This window comes from Mustela putorius, unplaced genomic scaffold, assembly GCF_011764305.1.
Source record: "Mustela putorius furo isolate JIRA1106 unplaced genomic scaffold, ASM1176430v1.1 tig00000174_pilon_pilon_pilon, whole genome shotgun sequence".
Classification (NCBI taxonomy): Eukaryota; Metazoa; Chordata; class Mammalia; order Carnivora; family Mustelidae; genus Mustela; species Mustela putorius.
In genome coordinates this window covers 17,904,803-17,927,067 of record NW_025421304.1, presented here as the reverse complement: position 1 = coordinate 17,927,067, position 22,265 = coordinate 17,904,803, and the positions used below count along the sequence as shown (strand labels likewise).

Genomic DNA, 22,265 nt, shown 5'->3' with positions numbered 1-22,265 from the left:
AGCTCACTATGGGCAATGGAGAAAACTGAGCCCAGAGAGGTTAAGCAACTTGCCCAAAATCACACAGCCAGAAATCTCCATGCTATATTCTGCTCCTGTATCGGTAAAACAAACAAACAAAACAAAACAAACAAGCAAAAATTCAAGATGCTCATTGCAAATAATTCTACTCCATCCTTTGGGGGCAAGAAATCCCTTGAATTTAAGAAAGGCATATCTCTTCCACCAGTTTGGGAAGATTAAGATTGCCCATGGGTCCAACTGATGAGGGAGCAGGAGGCTGGCTGAGGACAGAGCAAAAGCTGGCACCTTGCACTCCCTCTCCACCTGCTCCCCTCCATATGTGTAGCATTCCTCAGGTACCCCTGACTGCCATAGAACGATAAATAGCTAACTTGCAGGGATCACAATCCTACAGAACAGGAATCTCCCTTGCTCTACAGATGTCCTAGAGATCTAAACAGGGAGGTTACCTTATCAATAGCACAAACTTCCAGAGGCAAATAACTCTCAGTTCCTGAAGCCCTAATGTCTCCCTCCCCACCATAAACTGGAGGAGACTGAGGTAGAAGGGAATATAAATGATAGCAGGATCATAATACCCCACCAAGAATCTCCCAACTATTTTGATGTTAATGCCTGACCTAAAGACGACATTGATCAAGCCATAAGGGCACCTTGTAGGCCCTCCTTAACACGTGAAAACTCTGTTGAAACCTCCCATCCCTTCACCATCTCCCCAACCGCAAGGTATATAACATGCCTACCCTCACAACCCGGGGCAGCCGCTCTTCCTGCCCACGGGTCCTGTCCCCGTGCTTTAATAAACCACCATTTTGCACCAAATATGTCTCAAGAATTCTTTCTTGGTCATCGGCTCCGGACCTCAGCCCACTGAACCTCACTTAGGTTCTAGAACTTCCTCACAACCACTGAAGTTGCAGTGAGTTTGAGAAAGTCAGCCTGGCACTAGATCTTTTCTTAAATCCCAATAGTTGCAACATTCTTTCTCCGGGAAAGCATATGACTAAGCAGAATTGAATGGGACACGAGTGGTGGTCCCCTTAGGTCCTGCACACATAGAAACAGCAGGGCACACATGCATGGCGCAAACACACACACACACACACACACACACACACACACACACACACACACGAGCAGTTACCAGGCCCCATTATTCAGCCTCACCCTGGAAATTCCCGGCCATTCATTTCTTTGTTTTTCTGCCTGGCCTCACCCATTCGGGGAATGTACAGAGGGCACAGGGGAGGGAAGGGGACTTGTGGTAAAGAAAGGGCAGAGGGTGAGGAGTCTGTAGGTAGCTACTGCCCACAGGACCCTGCAAGCCTTGTGGGGGATGGAGTGGGTGGGCCTGGTGCAGGGGTGGCAGGGGTGGGGGGGGTGTGCTACATGCCAAATCCCTAATTTGGAGGACAGTCCCAGGCAAAGGGGGGTAGGCTGGAGAGGAAAGGGGGTGGGGGCAGGGGCAGCAGCCTCAAGGTGCAGACCTCAGCCGTCCCACCCCTGGAGTCTGGGTACAGTAGCTCTGAAGTGGGATCGGGCATCTATACTTTTAAGAATCTGTGGCTTGGGGTGTCTGGGTGGCTTAGTGGGTTAAGCCTCTGCCTTCTGCTCAGGTCATAATCTCAGGATCCTGGGATGGAGCCCCGAGCCCCACTTTGGGCTCTCTGCTTGGCAGTGAGCCTGCTTCCCTCCTCTCTCTGCCTGCCTCTCTGCCTACTTGTGATCTCTCTCTCTGTCAAATAGATAAATAAAATCTTAAAAAAAAAAATCTGTGGCTCATAACTTCAGCCACAGCGGCTAAGATTCAAGTGCTGCAGGGTGCGGCGGATGCGGGGGCTCAGTCGTCAGTTGTTAGGTGTCTGACTCTTGATTTTTGGCTCAGGTCATGATCTCGGGGTCCTGGGATGGAGCCTGGGGTTCCCTGCTCAGTGGGAAGCCTGCTTCTCCCTCTCTCCCTCCCCTTGCTTGTGTTTCATCTTTCTCTGTCAAATAAATAAGTAAAGTCTTAAAAAAAAATCCAAGTGTTGGAGAAAGACTCCAGGTCACATCCTGTCTGCCATCTCTGCTCTGTGACCCTGGGCAAATCACATGAGCTTTGAGAGCCTTACTTTCTTCACCGCTAAGATGGGGACATCCTAGGCAAAGAACTTAGCGCACTACCAGGCACGGGGTAAACGTTAAATAAGCCTTGACTATTATTATCCGCCGATGGTGCTGATGGCTGATGGTAGATCAGAGACCCAACAGCCCAGTTGAATATTTCTGAGTCTTCAGCAAATTCTATGTGAATAAGCATCACCTGGACTGGAGCGTGGCTCCCTGTAAGCAAGAGAACATGGACCGCTCCAGGATCCCTGGGGAACTGCCCTGACCTGAGCCCACATACAGGTTTCTCCCACTTTCCATCCTCTTGTAGAGCATGAGGAATACAAACCTTAAGGATGCGATAAAAAAAAAATCAACAGAGGAGAGGGGCACCTGGGTGGCTCAGTGGGTTAAAGCCTCTGCCTTTGGCTCAGGTCATGATCCCAGAATCCTGGGATTGAGCCCCACATCGGGCTCCTTGCTCAGCAGGGAGCCTGCTTCTCTCTCTGCTTCTGCCTGCTGCTCTGCCTGCTTGTGTTCTCCCTCTCTCTCTCTCCCTCTCTCTCTCTCTGACCAATAAATAAATAAAAACAAAAATCTTAAATTAAAAAAAAAATCAACAGAGGAGAGACACATAAGTTCACTGTAAAACCTCTGGTGGTGTTCCAGGGGGATTGGGGAGAAGCTGGAGGCCTGTGACCTCATCTCTGAGCTCCTTGTTGAGGGTGGAAATGGCCAAAAGCAGGAGGAAATGGGTTGGAGGGGGCATGAGGAGAGCTGTGGCTTGCTGCTAAGGAAAATACTAGAATTTACAGCTTACTCAGGGGCAGACTCTCACAGGAACCTCAAACCCACATATCTATGGGGTTTGGCAGGTAGTAAAATGAAGGAGGAAGCCAGCAGAGTAGAAGCAAAGTCATGTGCCCATCATGATCTGTTTTCCCTTGCCCTACTTTTTGTGGAGACTCAGACTGAGACAAAAATATCCTTGCTCCAAGACAAACAAGAGAAGGGTGATCATAAATGGCACCTCACATGGCCATCGGCTCCAGGAGCATGAAGGGGTGGAGGGGATGCTAGAGGACGGTGGTTTCACCCCTGCCTGGCCCCATCTCCAGAGGCAGCTGCTGCTTGCGGCCCGCCCTGTCGATTAAATTATGACAAGCCTTTGATTGTTAGACAAATCCCAATCCCAAAGATATCCCAATGTGGAAAAAACGCACACCTTTGGATCCACGAAATACTGTAATAAGAGCCTGGACTTGCCTGTGCCCCCTGTTGCAGTTCCCAACCTGCACAACTGTACATAGCAGCTCTTAATGCCACCCTGGGACACTGGAGGACTTGGGGACCACCAGGAGGTTAGTGTTTGGGTGTTTAGGTCATATCTATGAACACCCAAGCCCCTTGAGAAATAATCCCTTTTCGATCTTTATCTGGACCAACAGTGAGTCAAGGCAGCAAAGAGGACAATGTGGCCCAGTTTGCTCCCATGGGTCATCAGATCGCTAATGGTGATACCAAGGCCCCTCAGATGGTGCTTTAGAAGGTATGGGGAAGGGCAGGGGTGGCTTCATACGAGATTCTGATTCCTGTAAGGGGTGGAAGCCACTAGGAGAAACCTCACATCTGATTTTACACAGCTCAGAGAGAGAAAGGTCCTGCTCAGTGTCATACAGCTGGGCTGAACAGAGCCAGGCCAGGGGCTCAAACCTCCTCACCCCATCCCCAGTGCTGCTTCTCCTGATGACTGTAGAAGTTCCCACACTTGGCCCCAGGCAGACTACACCCAGAGATTCTTGGCCCCTCCTTGTTCCAATACCCCTGAGGCTCCCGTTGCTGAGCCTGCCTCAGAAAAAGCTACGTTATTTGATTCACAAGACTTTTCCATTTTATTAGTAAAATACAAAATGGCACAGACATTGGTGATAGGGTTGGAAAAGCAAAAGGATCAACCAACACCTTCTGAAGTTCCCCCCCAAATTGTCCATGCCCATGTCCTGCTTGGGGGAACTAATCAAATCCGTGGAAGGGGGACTAGCTGCTCCCAGCTACTTTCTCACAAAAAGTAGGGGAACCCCGTCATGGGGGCCCCACGCCTTGAAGGCTCTCCCACCAACCTCAAGGAGCCCAAAAAAGTGCATTCAGACCTGCTGCCAGCCTTCTGAGCTGTCGGAAGTGCCCCACACTAGAGCCAGGCCCCGACGACGTCCCAGGTCATGCCCAGTAGGGGGTGCAGGAGGGCAGGGAGGACCCACGTGGCTGCCCCGCTCTGTGGACCAGAGCTGTGTCTGCTTCCTCTAAGCATCTCTCTGTGGAGTGTCACCCACCCTGGGCTGTGGGAGGCTCCCTGTGTGGAGGAGGGCAAGGGTCACCCACGGGGACCACGGAGAAAGGTGGGGTGCTGCCCCCAGGGACCCTGAGGGGTGAGGCCAGCAGCCAAAAAGGGAACCCTGATTCTGTGCCCACAACTTCCCTCCCCCGTGGATGGCGTGTCTTTCAGAGGTAAACATGAAACCTCAGGTTTCAGTGGTGCATTCTGATCTTGTGGAAAAATGTCCTGGAAATTCCTGGCCCTGCCTGTGGTGGGCAGGAAGGTGAGGGAAGATCCTGGAATGGGGACAGCAGTGTTTTCAGAGAGCAAGAGACGGGGAAGGGGAAGCCAGGTCACAGGAAAGAAACAGCAAACAGGGAACCCGGGCATGGGGCTGCTTCCTGCTGCCTCCCCACCCCCCGGGGGCCTTTCCCCTTGAGCACCTCAGCCTTCCTGGAGCCTCGAGGGTCCTCCCTCCTCCTCAGCCTGTCCCATGTCACTTGGGCTATCCTCAGGTCCCTGCGAGCCTGGTGGATGCTGGGAGGGCTGCTCTCCAAGCTGGGCATGGACCTGCCCCTCAAGCACCCCACACCCCAGTCCCCACTCAGGGGGGTCCACGGAACTGACTCCTCCCCACAGAGCAGGACCTGCGCTTTCAGATCCCTTCCGTGCACACCCCTCGGCGCCCCCCCCCCACCCCGGCAAGGCACAGGGCCCACCAATGTGCCAGGCTCCCCAATGGGTGAAGTCAGGCTAAGGTGTTCTTTTGTGAGACTACAACCCGGGTGTGGGAAACCGGGTCTGGAGCAGTGAGTGAGGACTGTCAGGGTACAGGTTACTGTCACACATTTGCCAAGTCTCTTTCCTTGTGCAGACGGGAAAGCAGAGGTACGAATGCTTTGCTGGGTTGGTGGCAAACCGGGCACGAGTACCCCAGCCTTCAGACGCACAGCCGAGGTTCCGCCAACGCATGGCATCGGTTGGGGAGAAGAAAACCCACCCAAGCCACCAGGTCACTTCATGTCCCCTTCCCACAATGCCTAACGGAGGGCAGAGTCTTCCCAGGAGCCGTCAGAGGGAACACCACACTAGGCTCATGCAAGAAAAGACAGGTCCCCGGCTGGGTGTGGGCTCTGTACAGGGGACTGGGGGGAGATAGCACCGCAGGTTGCCGGGGTGACTGGCGACTGCAGCGGGACCAAGAGACATGAGGAGGTCTGAGGGAGTGGGCAGAGGGGGCCTGGCCTGAGGCTCATTTGTGAGATGGGGTGACCGTGGGCCACCTGGGGACGTACCAGAGGGGCTGGGCGTTTTCCAATAAATAATTGCTCATCGGGTCTGGGACGGTGTCAAAGGGAACCTCTCACCAGCCAGCAGCAGAAGTTTCCTGACTTAGGGACATTAGGGTGAGTTGCACAGGCCACCACTTCTGTCCCCAGGGGGTCAACAGTGGTCAAGAGGGGCCTCCTAGGCTATGTCCGGGAGCCGGGAGCCATTGCGTGTGGAAGATCCTGCCTCCTTGCTCCAATCATCCCAGCTCAGGTCAGGCCCTTGGGGACCAGTGGGTGTGAGGACGGGGGACCCCAGGCAGCTGTCTGAGTCGAACAACTGGAGGCAGGCAGGTGAGCAGCTCACACCGGCACCAGGACATAGGAATTGCTGCCACAGCTCCGGGGGACATAGCGAAGCCCCTCCACCATGTCCCCTGCCAGCTTGCGGGGGCAGCCCTGGAGGCTCTGGTAGGCAAACATGGCCACCCCCAGGCAGAAGAGGAGGCCGAGGAAGGCCAGCAGCCCTACCGCCTGCCTCCGGGTAGCTGCCTGCGAGTCGGGGACAGGAGTGATGAGAACACCCAGCCTCTGGGGGTCCATGGTGGCATGGATGGGCTCCTCTGCCTTGGGGGTCCAGCTACCGGAGGCTACTGGCTCCCTGCTGGGAACCCCTTGAGAGGAGACGGGGACGGTGGAGAAACGGGGAGTGCCTTCAGGCCCCCCAAAATCATCTGTGTGAGCTGAAATAGGACCCATCTCCTCAGGCTCTAGAGGGTTCTCTGGCGTGGGATCGTTTCCCGTGATCCACACAGGTTGGCTTTCAGGGCCAACACTGTCCTCTGAGGCTCTGTGTGAAATGGTGGGGATGTGGGCAGGGGGAGCCTGGGTAGGGAGGGTCTGGGTGGAGGGGGCCTGGGTAAGGAGGGTCTGGGTGGAGGGGGCCTGGGTGGGGGGGGCCTGGGTGGAGGGGGTCTGGGTGGAGGGGGCCTGGGTGGAGGGGGCCGGGGTGGGGGAGGCCTGGGTGGGGGAGGTCTGGGTGGGGAGGGCCTCAGAGGCCTTTCCCTCAGTCCAGAGGCCTGACCCGGGCTTGTAGGCAGCAGAACTCTGCCAGGATGTTGCGGTGGTGAGGGCAGCAGCGTTGAAAAACTCAGTTTTCTGGGAGCCAGCTGGCGCTCCTCCGTCTGGAGCCTTGGGAGTGGAGGGGAACCTGGTCCCCCAGGAATCAGCCACTCCCGCTGGCAGCTCTGGGGAAGTCCCCGAGGCGCTCTGTGTCTCCTGGCCACTGTTTTCCTGGGTGGCTTTGGGCTCTGTGACTGCAGGACTGTCCATTCCCACGGTGGCCGTGGTGGTCCTGGTCTCACCCCCACCGATCTGCATCGCGAACCTGCCGCCATCTCGAGTCGGAACAGAAGTCTGGCGATCTAGATGTGTTATGGCCCTCCGAACCCATTCCGCCTCTGGATCGGCACAGAAGATTCTGTTCTTTTTCGTCCTCAGGCTACAAGGAAGGAAAACAGGGACCCAGTGATGCCCAGATGCCACGTGGAGTAGAAGCACCATATATATATAACGCTCTGCCAGAGAACAGACCCAGCTGGAAACCCGCTCCCACCACTCAGGAGCTGTAAGCTGTGAGCTGATTAGCTTCGGCTGCTTGCCTCCTCGAACTTGGGTGTCCTCACCTGAGAAATCAAGATCGCAGACCTACCTCCTGTAGGGTGACCAGCCTCCCCGGAAGAGCTGGGACTGAGCGGGGTGGGGGGTGGGGGTCCTCACGATATAGGATGTCTTGTGAAAGTCCCAGAAAACTGGGGCAAGCTGGTCACCCCACTTCAGTGTTATTGTAAAAAAAAAAAAAAATCTGTAAAGCACCTGGCTCAGAGTAACAGCCAAAAATGATAATAATGTTAATAATAATGTCTTCACCATAAGGCAGGGGGCTCTGGCCTGTATCTTCTGATTGGGGGGAGCTGTCCACTGGTGCTCCCTGCTGGCAGGTGTGTGACTGGTGAGCTGGGGGTGGGGGGCTCCTTTCTCTGGAAGGAACTGACTCAAATGTCCTCTTTCCCACACCCTCAGTTACAGGCTGCCCGCTGGACCTCTACCTCTTAGTGTGTATCATCAGGCCAAAAGCACACTGAGTGAGCTCCGGCCACATCTATGGGGGTCCCGCTGGGACCCCGAATGCCATTCAAATCTCCAGCTTCCTCCGAAGCTGTGTGTGGCTGGCTCTGTGCCAGGAGCACAGCTCAGAGCTGACAGGAGCTTGTGCTCCACACCGCTGTGTTAGGCATTTTGCCTGTTTAAACCCAGGAGAAGTGGCTACCATGACCATCCCCATTTTACAGATGAGAAAACCGAGGCTCAGAGAGGTCATGTGAAGGTGCATGGCTCTGGTTCGCTGGGGAAGCCAGAGAAGGGCAGGAAGCAAGCATAACCCTTCAGGGCCCCAGAGGCAAGGTGTAGCCCAGGGCGATGGCCCCCTCCCTGGGGCTTCCCACTTCCTCTTTACCTAGAAAACAGAAGCAAATACGTGGGGGAGTCTGGGGGAAGCAAGCCTCAACGGGCGAGGGGAGAGGTCAGGGCACTAGCCCCTGAACCCTCTTAGCAGCTGCACCGTGGGTAGAATGAAGCACACAACTTCTTTCCTGAGCCCTGTACTTCAAGAACCTGCCGGCCACTTCCTGATGAGATGACAGGCCTAAAGGCCAGTCTGTAGACTAGCCCAAAGTCTCATGCGGATCCTGTTTCCTCCACTGTCAAGTGTGGATAATAATCTCTGCGTTTCCTATTGCAACAGCTCCCAGGCACCCTGCCAAGCTGCTTATTTGCATTATCCCCTGTCATCCTCCCAACTACCTATTTCACAGATAAGGAAACTAAGGCCCAGAGGGTAGATAACATCCACAGAGCCACCCCTGCCCCCTGTAAGGGATGAAGCCAGGATTTGCACCACATGGGGTGGAGTCTGGAGCCTGCGCTCTGCTCCAAGGCCACCGTGCTTGACGGTGCTTGACGTCCCCAAGAAATCCAGCAGGTTCCACAGTCACCTGAAACACACCCCCTCAGTAGCTGCCCCAGGCCCCAGGCCTTTCAGGAAGCTGCTCCCAACCTTTACCCTGGGGGACAGATATTAAGGTCAGTGAAGGGCCAGGAGGCCAGGAGCAAGAGGAGCAATTTGCTGAGGCCCTTGGCAGGAGCCCAGATGAGGAAGAAGGATGTGGACGGGGATTGGCAGAGGCCCAGAGGCCAGTACCTACATGATGGCAGGCTTGCCGCAGGATTCTTGATTTCGCTGGTAGTGGTCTAGTAAGGCCACGGGGATCTCCGAGGTCATCTTGTTGCAGGTGACGCTGCATTTCTTCACACCATGGTGCTGTCCTGAGCCCACAGAGGCCCCCAGTCAGCCGGACTGTCCAGGGGCATCTGACTTTCCAGTCCCAGGCCAGCTCGTGCCAGCCACACCATCCAAGCCACGGCCGCTGCCTTGCACAGCCTGGGTCTTCAAGGCCCTTGACCTCAGCTCCCCTGCCCCCCTCCTCAGCAATCCCCTCCAAAAACAAAAAAACAACCCCCCCCCACAACTCTTTATGCCTCAGTTTCCCCACCTGTACATGAGAGTATCTACCTCATAGGGATGTTATAAAAATGAACGAAAATGGATTCTTATTTAGGAAGCTTCTACTGCCTGGTTAGTAGTGAGGGTTTAATTTTTAAAATTATGTTGTCCTGGTTGGTCAGTTGTACAGAAAGGAAGACAAGCCTGAGAGTGACAGGGATCTGCCCGAGGTCACACAGCCAGCAAGTGAGGGAACGGGCTCTCCTACCAGGCTGGGCTCTGGTCCCTTCTGGGCCCATGGCTCTATGCACCCCCAACCCTCCCTTTACCCCAATACGTCACCTTCTCAACTCTCACGCCCCCCAACCCTCCGCCCACCACATACACAGCCCCTTCCTCCCTGTCAGGCTGATGATATTTGTGGATTTCCCTGGGCAAGCTGGGGGGACAGAGGTCAGGAGGAGGGGTGGAGATGGGGCTTGTACAAAGGGTGGGGGGGCAGAGGAGGATGGCTAGGGGCCTGAGGATGGCCCGGAGCCAGACAGAAACCCCAGAACAGGATGAGGGGGGGTGACTCAACAGACAGTTGAGAACCCAGACTTTTAAAAATATTTATTTATTTATGTGAGACAGAGAGAGAACAAGTAGGGGGAGAGGCAGAAAAATCTCAAGCAGATGCCCTGCTGAGCCTGACGAGGGGCTCAGTCTCACGGCCCTGAGATCAGGACCTGAGATCAAGAGTCGGAGGCTGAACCACCCAGGTGCCCCAAGAACCCAAATATTTCATATAAACATCTGAAGTTGTTTGCATTGCTTTTCCTCCTTCCTCCCTCCCCTAAAATGTCCAGCAAAATTTATTTGACTTGGTGTCAGCTCAAAAGGGGTATGTAAAAAATAAGGAAGAGCTTGAGTTTCAGCTCTGGGTCAAGGTTTTGGCAGCAGAAGCAAGACCTCAGAGGGTTTTGCAAATTCTAGAGGCCAGGACTTCCAGGGCAGTGGAGTCCAGAGAACTAAATGATCTTCTCCAGCCAGGCAGGGCTGGGGAGGCCCCAGCTGATCCTTACTGCTTGTGCACAAGCATTTACATGGATGTGGATGTGCAAACATGCTCTGCCTTCCTGAATACAGGTGCTTGCATCACAGACACACACACACACACACACACACACACACACGCACACACACACACACACACCTTCTAGAATGTGCCATCTCCTCTGCCATCGCTTCCTCTTAGCCTCAGCCCACTCTGACTACGGAAGGGTGGATCGGGACCTGCAGGGATCTCTGAGATCTGGGCCATCAAGGGGCAGCTCTAGAAGTTCCCATGGTAGGCAGAAGCACTCTGGTGCTTGGTGCCTGAGTCACCGGCTGCCTTTTCTCTCTGAGGAACCAGTATATGAAAGTTACCTTGCTGCCTTTCACCTGCCTTCTCCCCACCCCCGGACGGACTTTGGAAAGACTCAGCTGCGCCCTCCCATTGGCCCTACTGAATAGAGCCAGGAAGCCGCCCCTGGATTGGTCTCCAAGAGTTTTAGGCTACCTGGAGCCAGGGGGAGGCTGCCAGTGGACAGGAGGGGTGGTTAGGCATGGTCAGTCTGTGCTCTCAACTCTATGTCCCAGGGTGGGGAAGGCCACTGCTCACATGCAGGGCTTTAAAGACCCACAAAGGCAGCCTGTCCCCAAAGTCCCACCCTCTGCTATGGTGCCTGCATACCCTTGGCCAGTCTCTATTCTTGGTTTTGCATGGGGAAGAGCTATGTAACTAACCTGAGGGGGTTTTTCTTTTCTGAAGTTTCTTTTCCATAATTGGAAATAATGCCTCTAGCCAGCCATTTACTGTCACATGAATTTCAGGAAGGCAGGGCCCTTGTCAGTCTTGGTATCACAGTGCTTCCCAGCACAAAGCGGATACTAAGCAAGTAGTCATTGAGTGAAATAATGTCTCATTCTACTTACCCCTTCACCTACCTCTCCATCTACGCATCCATCCACATCCATCCATCCATCCATTGGTCCGTCCATCTATCCATCCATCGGTCCATCCAACCATCCATCCATCCATCCATCCCTTTCCTAATTCGGCCAACACTTGTCTGAATTATCTTTGAGTATCTACAAAGACCCAGGCTCTCTTGTCCTTGACCCTGAGATCTTTCTCCCATTGGTGCTGAGCTTAGAGAGAATACTTCAATCCCAATAAACACCATCAGCTTGCAGTGTTTAGTCTGTCAACCAATAAATGCTGATGTTCCCTCTTGCCTGTGCTGGGTGCTATGAGGCATAATGAGATAGAGGTCTGTCTCTGCCCTCAGAAGCTCTCAGCCTGAAGGGCAGCCAAGACAGACCCAGAGTACCAGAGTACTTTGTACCAGAGTACCAAAGTACCAGAGCTTATCTTATTGAGTATCTACTGTGTCCTGGACTGTATACTTAGCACAGGCACAACTGCTCTCATTAATTCCCAGCGTCCCTGCAAAGGGAGTATTGCTACCTCAATTTAACTGATGCAGAAGCTGAAAATCAGAGAGATTAAATGACTTGCCCAAGGCCACACAGCTGCTTCATGGCAGATTTTGTTTTCCTCCCAGCCTCTAGGCATCCCAGTGTTCTAAACAGCCTTAAATACCAGGTAAAAACACCATGTTTCAAAATAGACCCCCAAATGTGCCGAGATTTGCACAAGGGAGAGACCACTTCCCACTGCCAATAATCAGGGGAGGCTTCTTGGTAGAAAAATCCTTTAGGCTGGACCTCAAGGGCTGGTAAGAGGCTTACAGGCAGGAGAAGACTAAAATGTTCTGGGTCTCTCAGCAAGGTGACAGAGAGAGGGCTTGAGCCATTGCTCAGGTGTGTGTCCTGGACAAGTCACTCAGATTCTCTGAGCCTCAGCTCCCTTACCTGTAAAATGGACATGATAATATCTGTTTCACAGGCGGGTTGTGAGAATAAAGATTTTTAAATATCTGGACCCTTTAAGTAGGGTTCACGCGACAGCAACACCATTGACATTTTGGACCAAATCATTCTTTGTCCTGGGAACTTTGTCTTGTGCACTGTATGATGGCTGTTTAGCAGAATCCCTGGCTCTACCCACTAGATTTCTAAGCATCCCCCCACCAAAACTGATGGGACATCTGTAATAATAAAAATGTCTCCAGAAATTTGCCAAATGCCCCTGAGAGGCCAAATCACCCACTGAAGACCACTGCCTTCAAGAGTCACAAGGCTCTTCTCTCGCCTCCCTCAATGTCCCTTTCTCCAAGGGCCTTCCCTGACCCTTACTTAAAATCTCAACACCTCCCCTACAACCTTCTCTCTCCATACATTTTGTTTTTAAATCACAGCCTGTTTTTCTGTTCTTTCTTTTTTTTTTTCCTTAATATTTTATTTCTTTGTCAGAGAGAGAATGAGAGAGAGCCCAAACAGGGGGAGCAGCAGGGAGAGGAAGAAGCAGGCTCCCCGCTGAGCAAGGAGCCTAACGCAGGACTCATCCCAGGACCCCGGGATCATGACCTGAGCCAAAGGCAGTCACCCAACCGACTGAGCCACCCAAGCACCCCACTGCCTGTTTTTCTAAAAGACCAAATCATTTACTAATTTATTTTCTGTATTGTCTTGTCTTCCCCCAGTTGGTTCTCCACACTCTGAGGTCTGAGATCTTTACGCATCAGCCCCTCCAACAGTGCCAGGCACGTAGCTGATGTCCACTATTTGTTCAATGAATGAACAAAATGCACAAGGAAGTGCTTTGTGACACGTAAAATGATAACCAAGGAAGGAACAGAGGAATTTTTATTTAAATTCTACGGGGGCCTGGATCTGACGCTCCTGAAGTTCGCCTTCCCTGCTTTCCCCATCCGCCTCCACGGCTGATCAGGGGGCAGACTACAGTAGCTTAAAACGGATTTTTTTTTTTCCCCTCTTTCTTGCTGGGGCTTGAGTAGGAGTGAATGCGTCAGTGCTCTGGGAGAAAATTCTCTGCTCTGACTTGTCTCTGCAGGCTGGTTATATAAAGCAGAGGAGCCTCCCGCCTCACACAGCCCCGCAAACCCTCATTTGGGGACTGACGCAGCCGCCCTGCACCAGCTAGAACCCCCGCTTCCTCCACCCACCACCCACCCCCACACCACCACCCCAGGGCCTTGCTGGGGACCGCCCCCTCCTGCAGGGGCTCCCAAGGGGGTCTCTCAGAGCCACAAAGGACAGTGTGAGCCAAGGTGAGCCTGGCCAAGTGCCAGCAGGAGGAGGCAAAAACTGAAGCTCAGAGAGGCTGGGATAGTGTATCTTCCAGCGAAGTTGGTGACCAAGATTAGGGCACAAACCTGATATCCTAAAGCCTCAGGCTAACACACAGAGTGTCCAGGGTCCCCCTGCCCCCCCAACATCCCCTCTTCATCTTATCCTAGAAACCTTTTCCCCTGCACCCACCGCCAGTTTCCTGTAAGTAATCCTTCTCCTACTTCCAAAATGCCTTCACAGGAGCCCCACTGCATCAGCAGCAATGACTATATTTAAATGTGCAGCACCTGGGACCAAAGAAGGCAAGACCTCACTCAGGGTCACGGCTATGGCAAAGCAACCTCCATCTGACTCCCTGTCTTTTAGTGCTATCTCCAAACATCTCTGGCTTCAGGGTTCAGACCCAGGAGCCCTTGGCCCCTTCTGCAACCCACCCCCACCCCCGACCTGCTTGTTTTTTCACCCCATAGAGGGACTCAAAAGGCAGTGTGTTCCATGGGGGGGTCCTGGAAGCTTGAGACAATTTTCATCCTCCCAGACTTGCTGTGTGCCCCGAGGCAGGCTCCTAGCCTCTCTGAGCCTCAACGTGCGAGACGGTCTGGCTCAAAAAGAGTTCTCAGAGGCCATGTGGCCCACAGAGGTGGAGAGCACGCAGCCAGGCTCCCTCCTGCCCTCCTTGCTGTCTCTGCGTCCTCAGGCAGGTTTCTAGACCTCCCTGGGCCTCCATTTTAATCATGTCAGTGGGATGAACGCACCCTGCCCTACAGGTTCTGGGCTCTGGAGAGCCAGTATCGGGAGGTAAAGCATTTTCTGAGCTGTGGTTGGAGGAGGAGGACAGCAGCATGTCAAGGTACAGGCAGAGAGACTGGGACTACAGACCAGAGCAACAGCAAGAAGCCCACTCCATGATCTGCAGTGACCTTGATCTCTACTGGTCCTAGGTCCCCTATTGGAAATCAGGGCAGGAGAAAACCCTGACTGTGACTTGAGACTCAGGAGTCAGGGTTTCAGGTTACACATTAACCCTGGGAAGGGAGACCCAGCCCACTGTCAGCCAGGGCCTCCCACCCAGCGCCCCGCAGGAACCTCCTCAGCCTTCGCGGTCCCCCACCCCCCAACACCCCCTTTGTGCCTGGCACCCTTGTGCCACCCACACCACCCCTTTGAGCTGCCAAGCAGTAGCCGCCTTGCTCACTGGGCCAGGGGGCAGTCCCTGGAGATTGGAAATCTTTCTAGCGGGAGGGGCAGTCCCGAATCTGGGGTCAGGGAAGAGCCCAGCCCCCTCCACCACACTCTTCGGAAGGACCTACTGTGGACCCTACCCAGGTTGGGTCTGGGGGCCCCCTCCCCGGTATCGGGCCAGAGGGCAGGAGTGGGGCCGGAGGCTCCTCGACCTAGCTCATGCAGGAGTCCTCCCCACTCACCGGCCAGCAGCATGGTCAGATGGCAGAGGGCAGCCAGGCGGAGTAGCCACGAGAGGGGCGGAGGAGCCATGGTTCAGGGCGGGTGGAGGTCCGCGCGGGGGTCCAGGCAGGGCCGGGGCTGGTGTCTGAGCTAAGTGCTGTCCCCTCGCTGCCTGAGCTCTGTCGCTTTTTATAATGGCTTTTTATAATGGGGCTTGCTGCCTCTGCCTCCGCCTCCAGCAGGCAGGCGGGTGGGAGGGGAAAGGAAGGGAGCCAGTGTGCAGCGCTGGATTCCTCAGGATGTTGCCAAGGAACCGAGCCAGCTCAGGCTCCGGGCTCGGGCCTGGGGGGGGGGGGGGCTGGGGGGTGGAGTCTGGACCAAGCCTGACAGCATTCAGAGAGCCTTCTCTCCCCGCATGTGCGGGGGCCACCTACCTCGGGAGCTGGCACCTGGGGCCCTAGCTCTATGTGAGCCACAAAACAAAAGGACAGGGTAGACAGAGCTGGCAGCCAGTGAGCCGGGAGGGATTCAGGACCCTGGAGTCTGGGTCTGACAAGCTCTCCTTTGGTCTGGAAGAAGTATTTCTCCCACATCATGAAGGACCCCCCCCCACCCGCAACCTTTCCCCCTTGAAGCCCCAGCTCCTAGGGGGACCTCATTCGCCCACGTATCCCTGAGCCCAGCATGGAGCCTGGCAAAACAGTAGGGGCTCGATCCAGTCAGTCAACATTTGCTGGAAGAATGATCCAGCCCGATTTCAGAGGGACAGATGGGGAAACGGAGGCCCAGAGAGGGGGTAGGGTCACCTCAGGTCATCCAGATCATCAGGGTGGAGAACAGACTGAAGGCCCGCAGGGATGTGTACAGTTTAGGACACAGAAAAGAGCCCTGGTCTCCCGGCCTCCAGCTCCTCTACCTCTCCTTTCCACCTTTGCACCCATAGCAAGCCCTTGCTCTGGCCCCTGCAAGGCATGTCAGGACTGCCAGCCCCACCCTGGGTCACTCAGGGCCTCACAATTTGTCCTTGACTCCGCAGGCACCCTAGGGAAGTCCTGCCTCTTCTGGGGGCCTCAGTTCCCCATCTGCACAGAAGGGAGTTGGGCTCGCCCACTGGGGAGGCAGAGCTCTGCAGCTCTGACTTCTCAGCTCCTTTCCTTGTTACAGGTCTCTCGTTCCCCCTGCCCCCCCTCCACCACAGGACCAGGCAAGACCAGCCAGTTCCCACCAGACCCGGGGATTCGCCTGCAGGGGTTGCAACAGACAGCACAGCCCGCTTTCACGGCCTCCTTCCCCAAAGACAGTGGCCACAATCCCTGAGACTCCAGAAGACTCAGCAGTCGCCTAGCCCAGTCTAGTGCCCGAGTTAACCATGAACCCACCACTCCCATCTAGGTGTCTATGGCAACACGCCAGCCGGAAACCAGTGTGCCTGTATGCCGCTGCTCCCGGCTATGGAGCCAACTGGTTTAGAGCTCCCCAAGGCCAAAGGCTCCCTCTCTAACCCAGCACCGGAGACCTACTGGGGCATGGAGGTGGGAGGCTGGACACTCCTTCTTGATGGGGAGGAACAGCCCTGGCATGGGCCAGTTGTATTCAGGCTCAGGGAATCCATCCCAGCCCATGCAAATATAAAGCAGGTGACCTTCACATTGCCGTTGTCCAGCCCCTCATCCTATATCTGGGAAAACTGAGGCTCAGAGAGGGACAGGATGTGATAACACCTGCAGTCCAAAATTCTTTCTGCTCTGTCCATGGAGGCAGGAGCAGATGGAGAAGGGGGCAGAGGGAAGGGGAGAACGAAGAGAGGGAGGAAGGGAAGGGAAGGGGTGAGAAGTGGGAGAAGAAGGGAGAAGGGACAGAAGGGGATGGGGAGAGGAAGGCAGGAGAGGCAAGGGACAAGTCCTGGGAAGCCCCGCACTTCATGAGGCCAAGAGCCAGCTCCGGCAGGGATTTGGAGGGTTAAACCCTTGTTTCTCTGGCCCCAAACTCTGCTCCAAAGAAGTCTAGAAGTTCAGAAAGCAGGAGCTTTGGAATCCGATGGTCCTGGCTCTGGCACTGCTGTGTGACCTTGGGCAGCTTCCCTACCTCTCGGAGTTCACACTTACTCTGAGACAGGCACTATTGGAAGTGAGTTGTGTGATTAACTCGAGTCACTATGACCTGGCATGAGAACGAAACACCACTATCATGGCCCGTTTTATGGATCGGGAAACTGAGGAACACAAGAGTTAGGTAATTTTCTGAGGATCGCCAGCCAAGAAGTGGGGGAGCCCGAGTTTGCCCCGGCCTGCTGGCCTTGGAGTCTGAGTTCATGACCAGGAGTCTATACCACCTCCCTCCATCCCCACTGTGAGGACGGCTGAGAACGAAGTGAGTTGATGCCAAGAAGATGTCAAAACACCAAGTACAGCTCTGCTTTTCCTTGTGCAGCCCTTGGGGACATCCCCTACCCTCTTCTGGCCCAGCACCCCACGTCCCTCCCCTGCAAAATTGGAACAGTCAGACACACTCTCTTATCAAGGCATCAAGAACTGAGTTTAGATGATTCAGTTTGGCCATGGTAACTAGGCTTTTAGATCAGTCAAGACCTGGAGGCAAATGTGACCCCACCACTTAGAAGAATCACCTTTGGCAAGTTATTTAACTTCTCTGAGCCTCAGCTTCCCCATCTGTAGAATGGGATGCTAATAGCCACGTCACCAGCTCACTCACTGGGGGAGTTCATAAAAGGAATGACTTTCATAGTGCTGGCTCGCAGGGGCCATTAGTGTTTGCCATTAAGCTCCACTGTGTGCCTGGCGCCATGGTGGGACCGGGGACCCTTCAAAGGCAGATACGTCGGTTCTCGCTCTAACGAACCCCAGCTCAACAGGAGAGAGAAGTCCTACCAGAGACTCTGAGGCTGGGAGAGGGAGAGAGGCCTTTTTTCTTATCCAGGAATCAAGGAAAGCAGGAGTGAAAGATGACGTTTTGATGCAAAGAAGGGCAGACTTTTGCTTTCTTTTACGCTATTGTCTTGAAAATTCTAAACCGAGGTGTCCGGGTGGCTCAGTCAGTTAAGCGTCTGGCTCTTGATTTCAGCGCAGGTCAAGATCTCAGGGTCCTGAGGTTAGCCCCCTCCTCCCCCGGTCAGGCTTCATGCCGGGTGTGGAGCCTGCTTGAGATTCTCTCTCTCTCTCTCTTTCTCCCTCTGTCCCTGCTCATGCGTGAGCCCTCTTTCTCCAAAAAAAATTAAGAAATAAAAACAAGTTTTTAAAATGATAAACAATAAAGAAGAAGGAATGCAACAAACACCTTTCATATCTCTGGCACCTAAACTCAATGAAATGCGTTTTCCCATATTTGCTTCATTTGTGGAGGGGTTTTTGTCTTCTTGGTTTTGGTTTTTTGGGTTTTTTTTTTTTTTTTGGCCAAGCCATTTCAAAGTGAATTATGAGTGTCTGAAACTTTGCCCCTAAATATTTTAGCATGTATTTCCATAGTATGAAGATGCGCTCTCTCACATAAATATACTATTATCCCACCTAACAAAATTAACAATAATTCCTATACGTCATGTCACATTCAGTTAATAATTAATTTTCTCCACTGTCCCCTAGATGTACTTTATAGCTTCACCTTCTTTGTGTGTCCTTCCCTGCCCTCCTCCTCTCTTACTTTTATTTTTTGAACCAGGATCCAGTCTGAGCTTTATGCCTTGCAGATTGTATTTCTTTTTGGTCTACAGCAGACCCCCTGCTCATTTTTCATGGCATTGACTTTCTAAAGAGTTTCAAGACTGTTGTCTTTTTTTCTTTTTTTTTTTTGGTCCCAGATGTATTGAAGATATTAAAGCACAACAGAAGAGATTTAACTGTTAGGAAAAGACTGTTGTCTTATACACTGTTCTCATTCTTAATTTATATAAATGGCTTTCTTGTGACATCATCCAAGTCATTCCCCTAACCTGTGCTCTTCCTGTAAACCGGAGTTAGATCTACAGACTCGATTAGACCCCGGCTACATATACTTGGCAAGAACCTGGTATGAGTAATATTGTGTAGTTCGCGGTGCACCTTACATCAACCACGGCAAACAGGTTGTCCCGCCCTCACGGTGGGTTGATGCACAGCCAACCCTAGATCTCTGGGTGGAGAAGGGTCAGCCCCCTTGTGATTTGTAAGTAACCTGCCCTGTGTAGACAGGCTGGATTTTGACATACTGTTCCAGGCACAGGGCAAACCCAACCTACCTTTAACCAAGGTAAAAAGGGAATGGGGAATGGTCTGATGCTATGGGCTCTGAGGGAGGCTGTCATTGGATACCTGGAAGCTGGAGTGAGGAACCAGAGTCCTGTTAAGGGGCAGAGGGGAGCTGGGGAGGTTCTGGGCTGAGGACTAATGAGAGCAACAATCAGAACAACCCTGGGCAGCAGAACAAAGCGTTTCCTCGGGCACTTAGTAGAGAGCAGGGGTTGGGGCATCTCCGCCCACACCTTCCTTGGGCAATCTGCCAGCCTGCCTGGGTGCCCCAGGGAGTAGGCAAGCCTGCATATTCTTGTGGAACGTGAGGGACTCCCCTAGCCCTTGAAGCAGAACAGAAACAGCTTTGGGGAGCACGGTAGAGCCCCCAGGACACTCCTGTGGGGCCCCAGGACGGAAAGAGGGACAGGGTGTCCAGTGAGATGGCCACCTCATCCCAGAACCCCCCTGGGGGAACCGTCCTTCCTAATTCTTCCCCGCTTCACCCCACTCTGCTCAGCTCACCTCTTTGGTCCATAAGGAGAGCTGCTCACATGCACTTGGCCCTCCTCCCTGTCTGTGCACCTGCCTGGCCATACCCTCTTTTATACTGTGGTAAAATATCTGTATCATGAAATTTACTCTTTGATCATTTCTAAGTGTTCAGTTCAGTGACATGGAGTACATTCCAGCATGTACAACCATCGCCATCAACTGTCTTTAGAACTTTATCATCTTGCCAAACTGAACCGCGGGACCCATCAAATCATTAACTGCCACATCCCCCTTCCCCCAGCCCTGGCAGCTGCCAGTCTGCGTTCTGTCTCTGAGACTTTCCCTACTCTAGGAATCAGACAGTGTTTGTCTTTCTGTGACCTCCTTAGTTCACAAATCATCAGGGCTCACCCGTATTGAAGCAGGTGCCAGCATCTCTTTCCTTTTTAGGGCTGAATAATATTCCGTCGTACATGTACACCACGTTTTGCTTCTCCATTCACCAGTCAGACACTCAGGTTGTTTCCACCTTTTGGTTATCGTGGAGAATGTCGCTGTGAACACAGATGTACAAATGTCTCGTCAAGTCCCCGCCTTCAATTCTTTCCTGTTTATCCTCAGGAATGAGATTCTGGGGTCACATGGTAATTCTACCCTTAATTTTTTGAGGAACCGCCGTTCTGTTTTCCACAGTGACTGCCCCCACTTTACCTTCTCTCCAATAGGCAAAGGTTGCCATTTTTCCGAACCCTTGTCAATCTTGTCTTTCTTTATTTTCAAGTCATCCCTATACCTAACATGGGGCTTGAACTTACAGCCGGGATCAAGAGCCATGCTCCTCACACCAATAGATTGAATTTAAATAAAAATAAATAAAATTTTAAAAAAGACGAAGGGAAATAAAACTTTTTTTGTCTTTTTTAGAATAGCTTCACATCATAATGGTTTTTTTTTTTTTAAGATTTTATTTATTTATTTGACAGAGAGAGAGATCACAAGTAGGCAGAGTCAGGCAGAGGCGGGGGGGCGGGAAACAGCTCCCTACTCAGCAGGGATGCTGAGGCAGATGTGGGGCTTGATCTCAGGACCCCAGGGATCATGACCTGAGCCAAAGGCAGTGGCTTAATCCACTGAGCCACCCAGGTGCCCCACATGGTAATGGTTTTGATTCGCACTCTCCTGATGATGAGGGATATGGAACCTCTTCACATGTGCTTGTTGGCCATTTGAATATCTTCTTCGGAGAAATACATATTCAAGCCTCTGCCCGTTTTGTTTTCTTATCTGCTTGGATCCTCACCACCTTGTGCACGGATACCTGCTTTTATCGCCCTCAGTTCACCGAGTGAAAGATCGAGGCTCACGGGGACCAAGCCGCTTGCTCCAGACACCAGTCAGTGAGAGTTCCTGCAATTGTCTGAATCCATGACGCGTGCCCTTCCCGATGCTTGTCCCTGCCTCCCAGACAGGTGCTCTTGGTGTCTGAAGCCACTGCCCTAGAAATACCTTCATAAGAGGGGTGCCTGGGTGGCTCAGTGGGTTAAAGCCTCTGCCTTCAGGTCAGGTCATGATCTCAAGGGTCCTGGGATCAAGTCCCGCATCAGGCTCTCTGCTCAGCAGGGAGCCTGCTTCTTTGCCTGCTTGTGATCTCTGTCTGTCAAATAAATAAAACCTTTAAAAAAAAAAAAGAGAGAGAGAGAGAGAGAAAGAAATATCTTCTTAAGAGCCAAATCTAAAATGAAGCAAAGGTCACCAATGCTAATATGTCTGTGGAGCGATGTTTAAATTGACCTAATAAAGACGTCCCAAGGACGGAGGAATCCTTTTCTGTTGTTTTGGCAGAAAGAGCTATGTCTAGTCCAGGAAACTGGGCCCATTTGAGAGTCCAGAGGAATCAGCACCACAGGAACTAAATGCTCCCCATACTCACTCCCTCTTCCCAGACACACGGCTTGGCTCTACTTCCCAGCATCCCTTGGGGCCAGGGTGGCCACATGAGTTCTGCCAACAGCAGGTGAACAGAAGCCAGGAGCCCCGTTCCCGGCCTGGCTCCCACCAGCCTCATCCTCCTGGAGAGGAGTCCAAGTCCTGGAGGAGGGCGGGGCCGTGAGAAGGAAAGAGCCTGGGTCCCTGAATGACCACATGGAAGGTCACCCACAGAATGGTGTCGGATGTCACGGGAGAAGAAAAAAGCTCGTATGGAAATGAACGACTGAGATCCTGGGACTACTTATTGTAGGAAGCAGACTTTCCTGAGTAATACGCTCTCCTCCTCCTCTGTGCTGATGCTTCAAGGGGGAGGGTTGAGGTTGGGTTATTGAATCCGTGACCGACAAATGAATAAATGAATGAATATGCGGCCTAAAGCTCTAGACTTGGGGACTGAATGAGTGACTTCATCAGATCCTCCCAACAAGAGGCTCGGCAGGGGCCTGCTCTGTCGGACAAATGTCTGGGATTTGGCACCTCCACAGCTACTCCCTGGGTCCTCGTGTCTAGTCCTGGCTCCCCATCGCCTCACAGGGTGACCTTGGGCAGGCCAGCTTACACATCAGTAACATCAAGGGCTTCCCCGTTGGGAGTGAGCGGGTGACGGTGCCCCCCTGCCCCACCTTACCAGGCCAGCAAATGCCAAGGAAGCAAGCAGA

The 22,265-nt window shown here is 53.1% G+C and overlaps 1 protein-coding gene across 1 annotated transcript; it reads right to left on the bottom strand.

Moving 5' to 3' along the window:
* Positions 1-3,980: 3,980 nt before the first annotated feature.
* CX3CL1 (C-X3-C motif chemokine ligand 1) lies at positions 3,981-15,179 on the bottom strand. Its single transcript, XM_045076109.1, has 3 exons — positions 14,923-15,179; positions 8,958-9,078; positions 3,981-7,195 (listed from the first exon to the last, which is right to left on the bottom strand). The coding sequence occupies exons 1-3, from the start codon at positions 14,990-14,992 to the stop codon at positions 6,058-6,060; spliced, it is 1,329 nt and encodes a 442-aa protein (XP_044932044.1). The 5' UTR covers positions 14,993-15,179; the 3' UTR covers positions 3,981-6,057.
* Between the last annotated feature and the right edge of the window lie 7,086 nt (positions 15,180-22,265).

Coding starts and splice junctions, on each gene's coding strand:
- CX3CL1 (XM_045076109.1), bottom strand. CDS start 14,992: ATGGCTCCTCCGCCCCTCTCGTGGCTACTCCGCCTGGCTGCCCTCTGC. Junction 9,079..14,922: donor TCTGACCATGCTGCTGGCCG/GTGAGTGGGGAG, acceptor CTGTGGGCTCAG/GACAGCACCATGGTGTGAAG. Junction 7,196..8,957: donor TGCGGCAAGCCTGCCATCAT/GTAGGTACTGGC, acceptor CCTTCCTTGTAG/CCTGAGGACGAAAAAGAACA.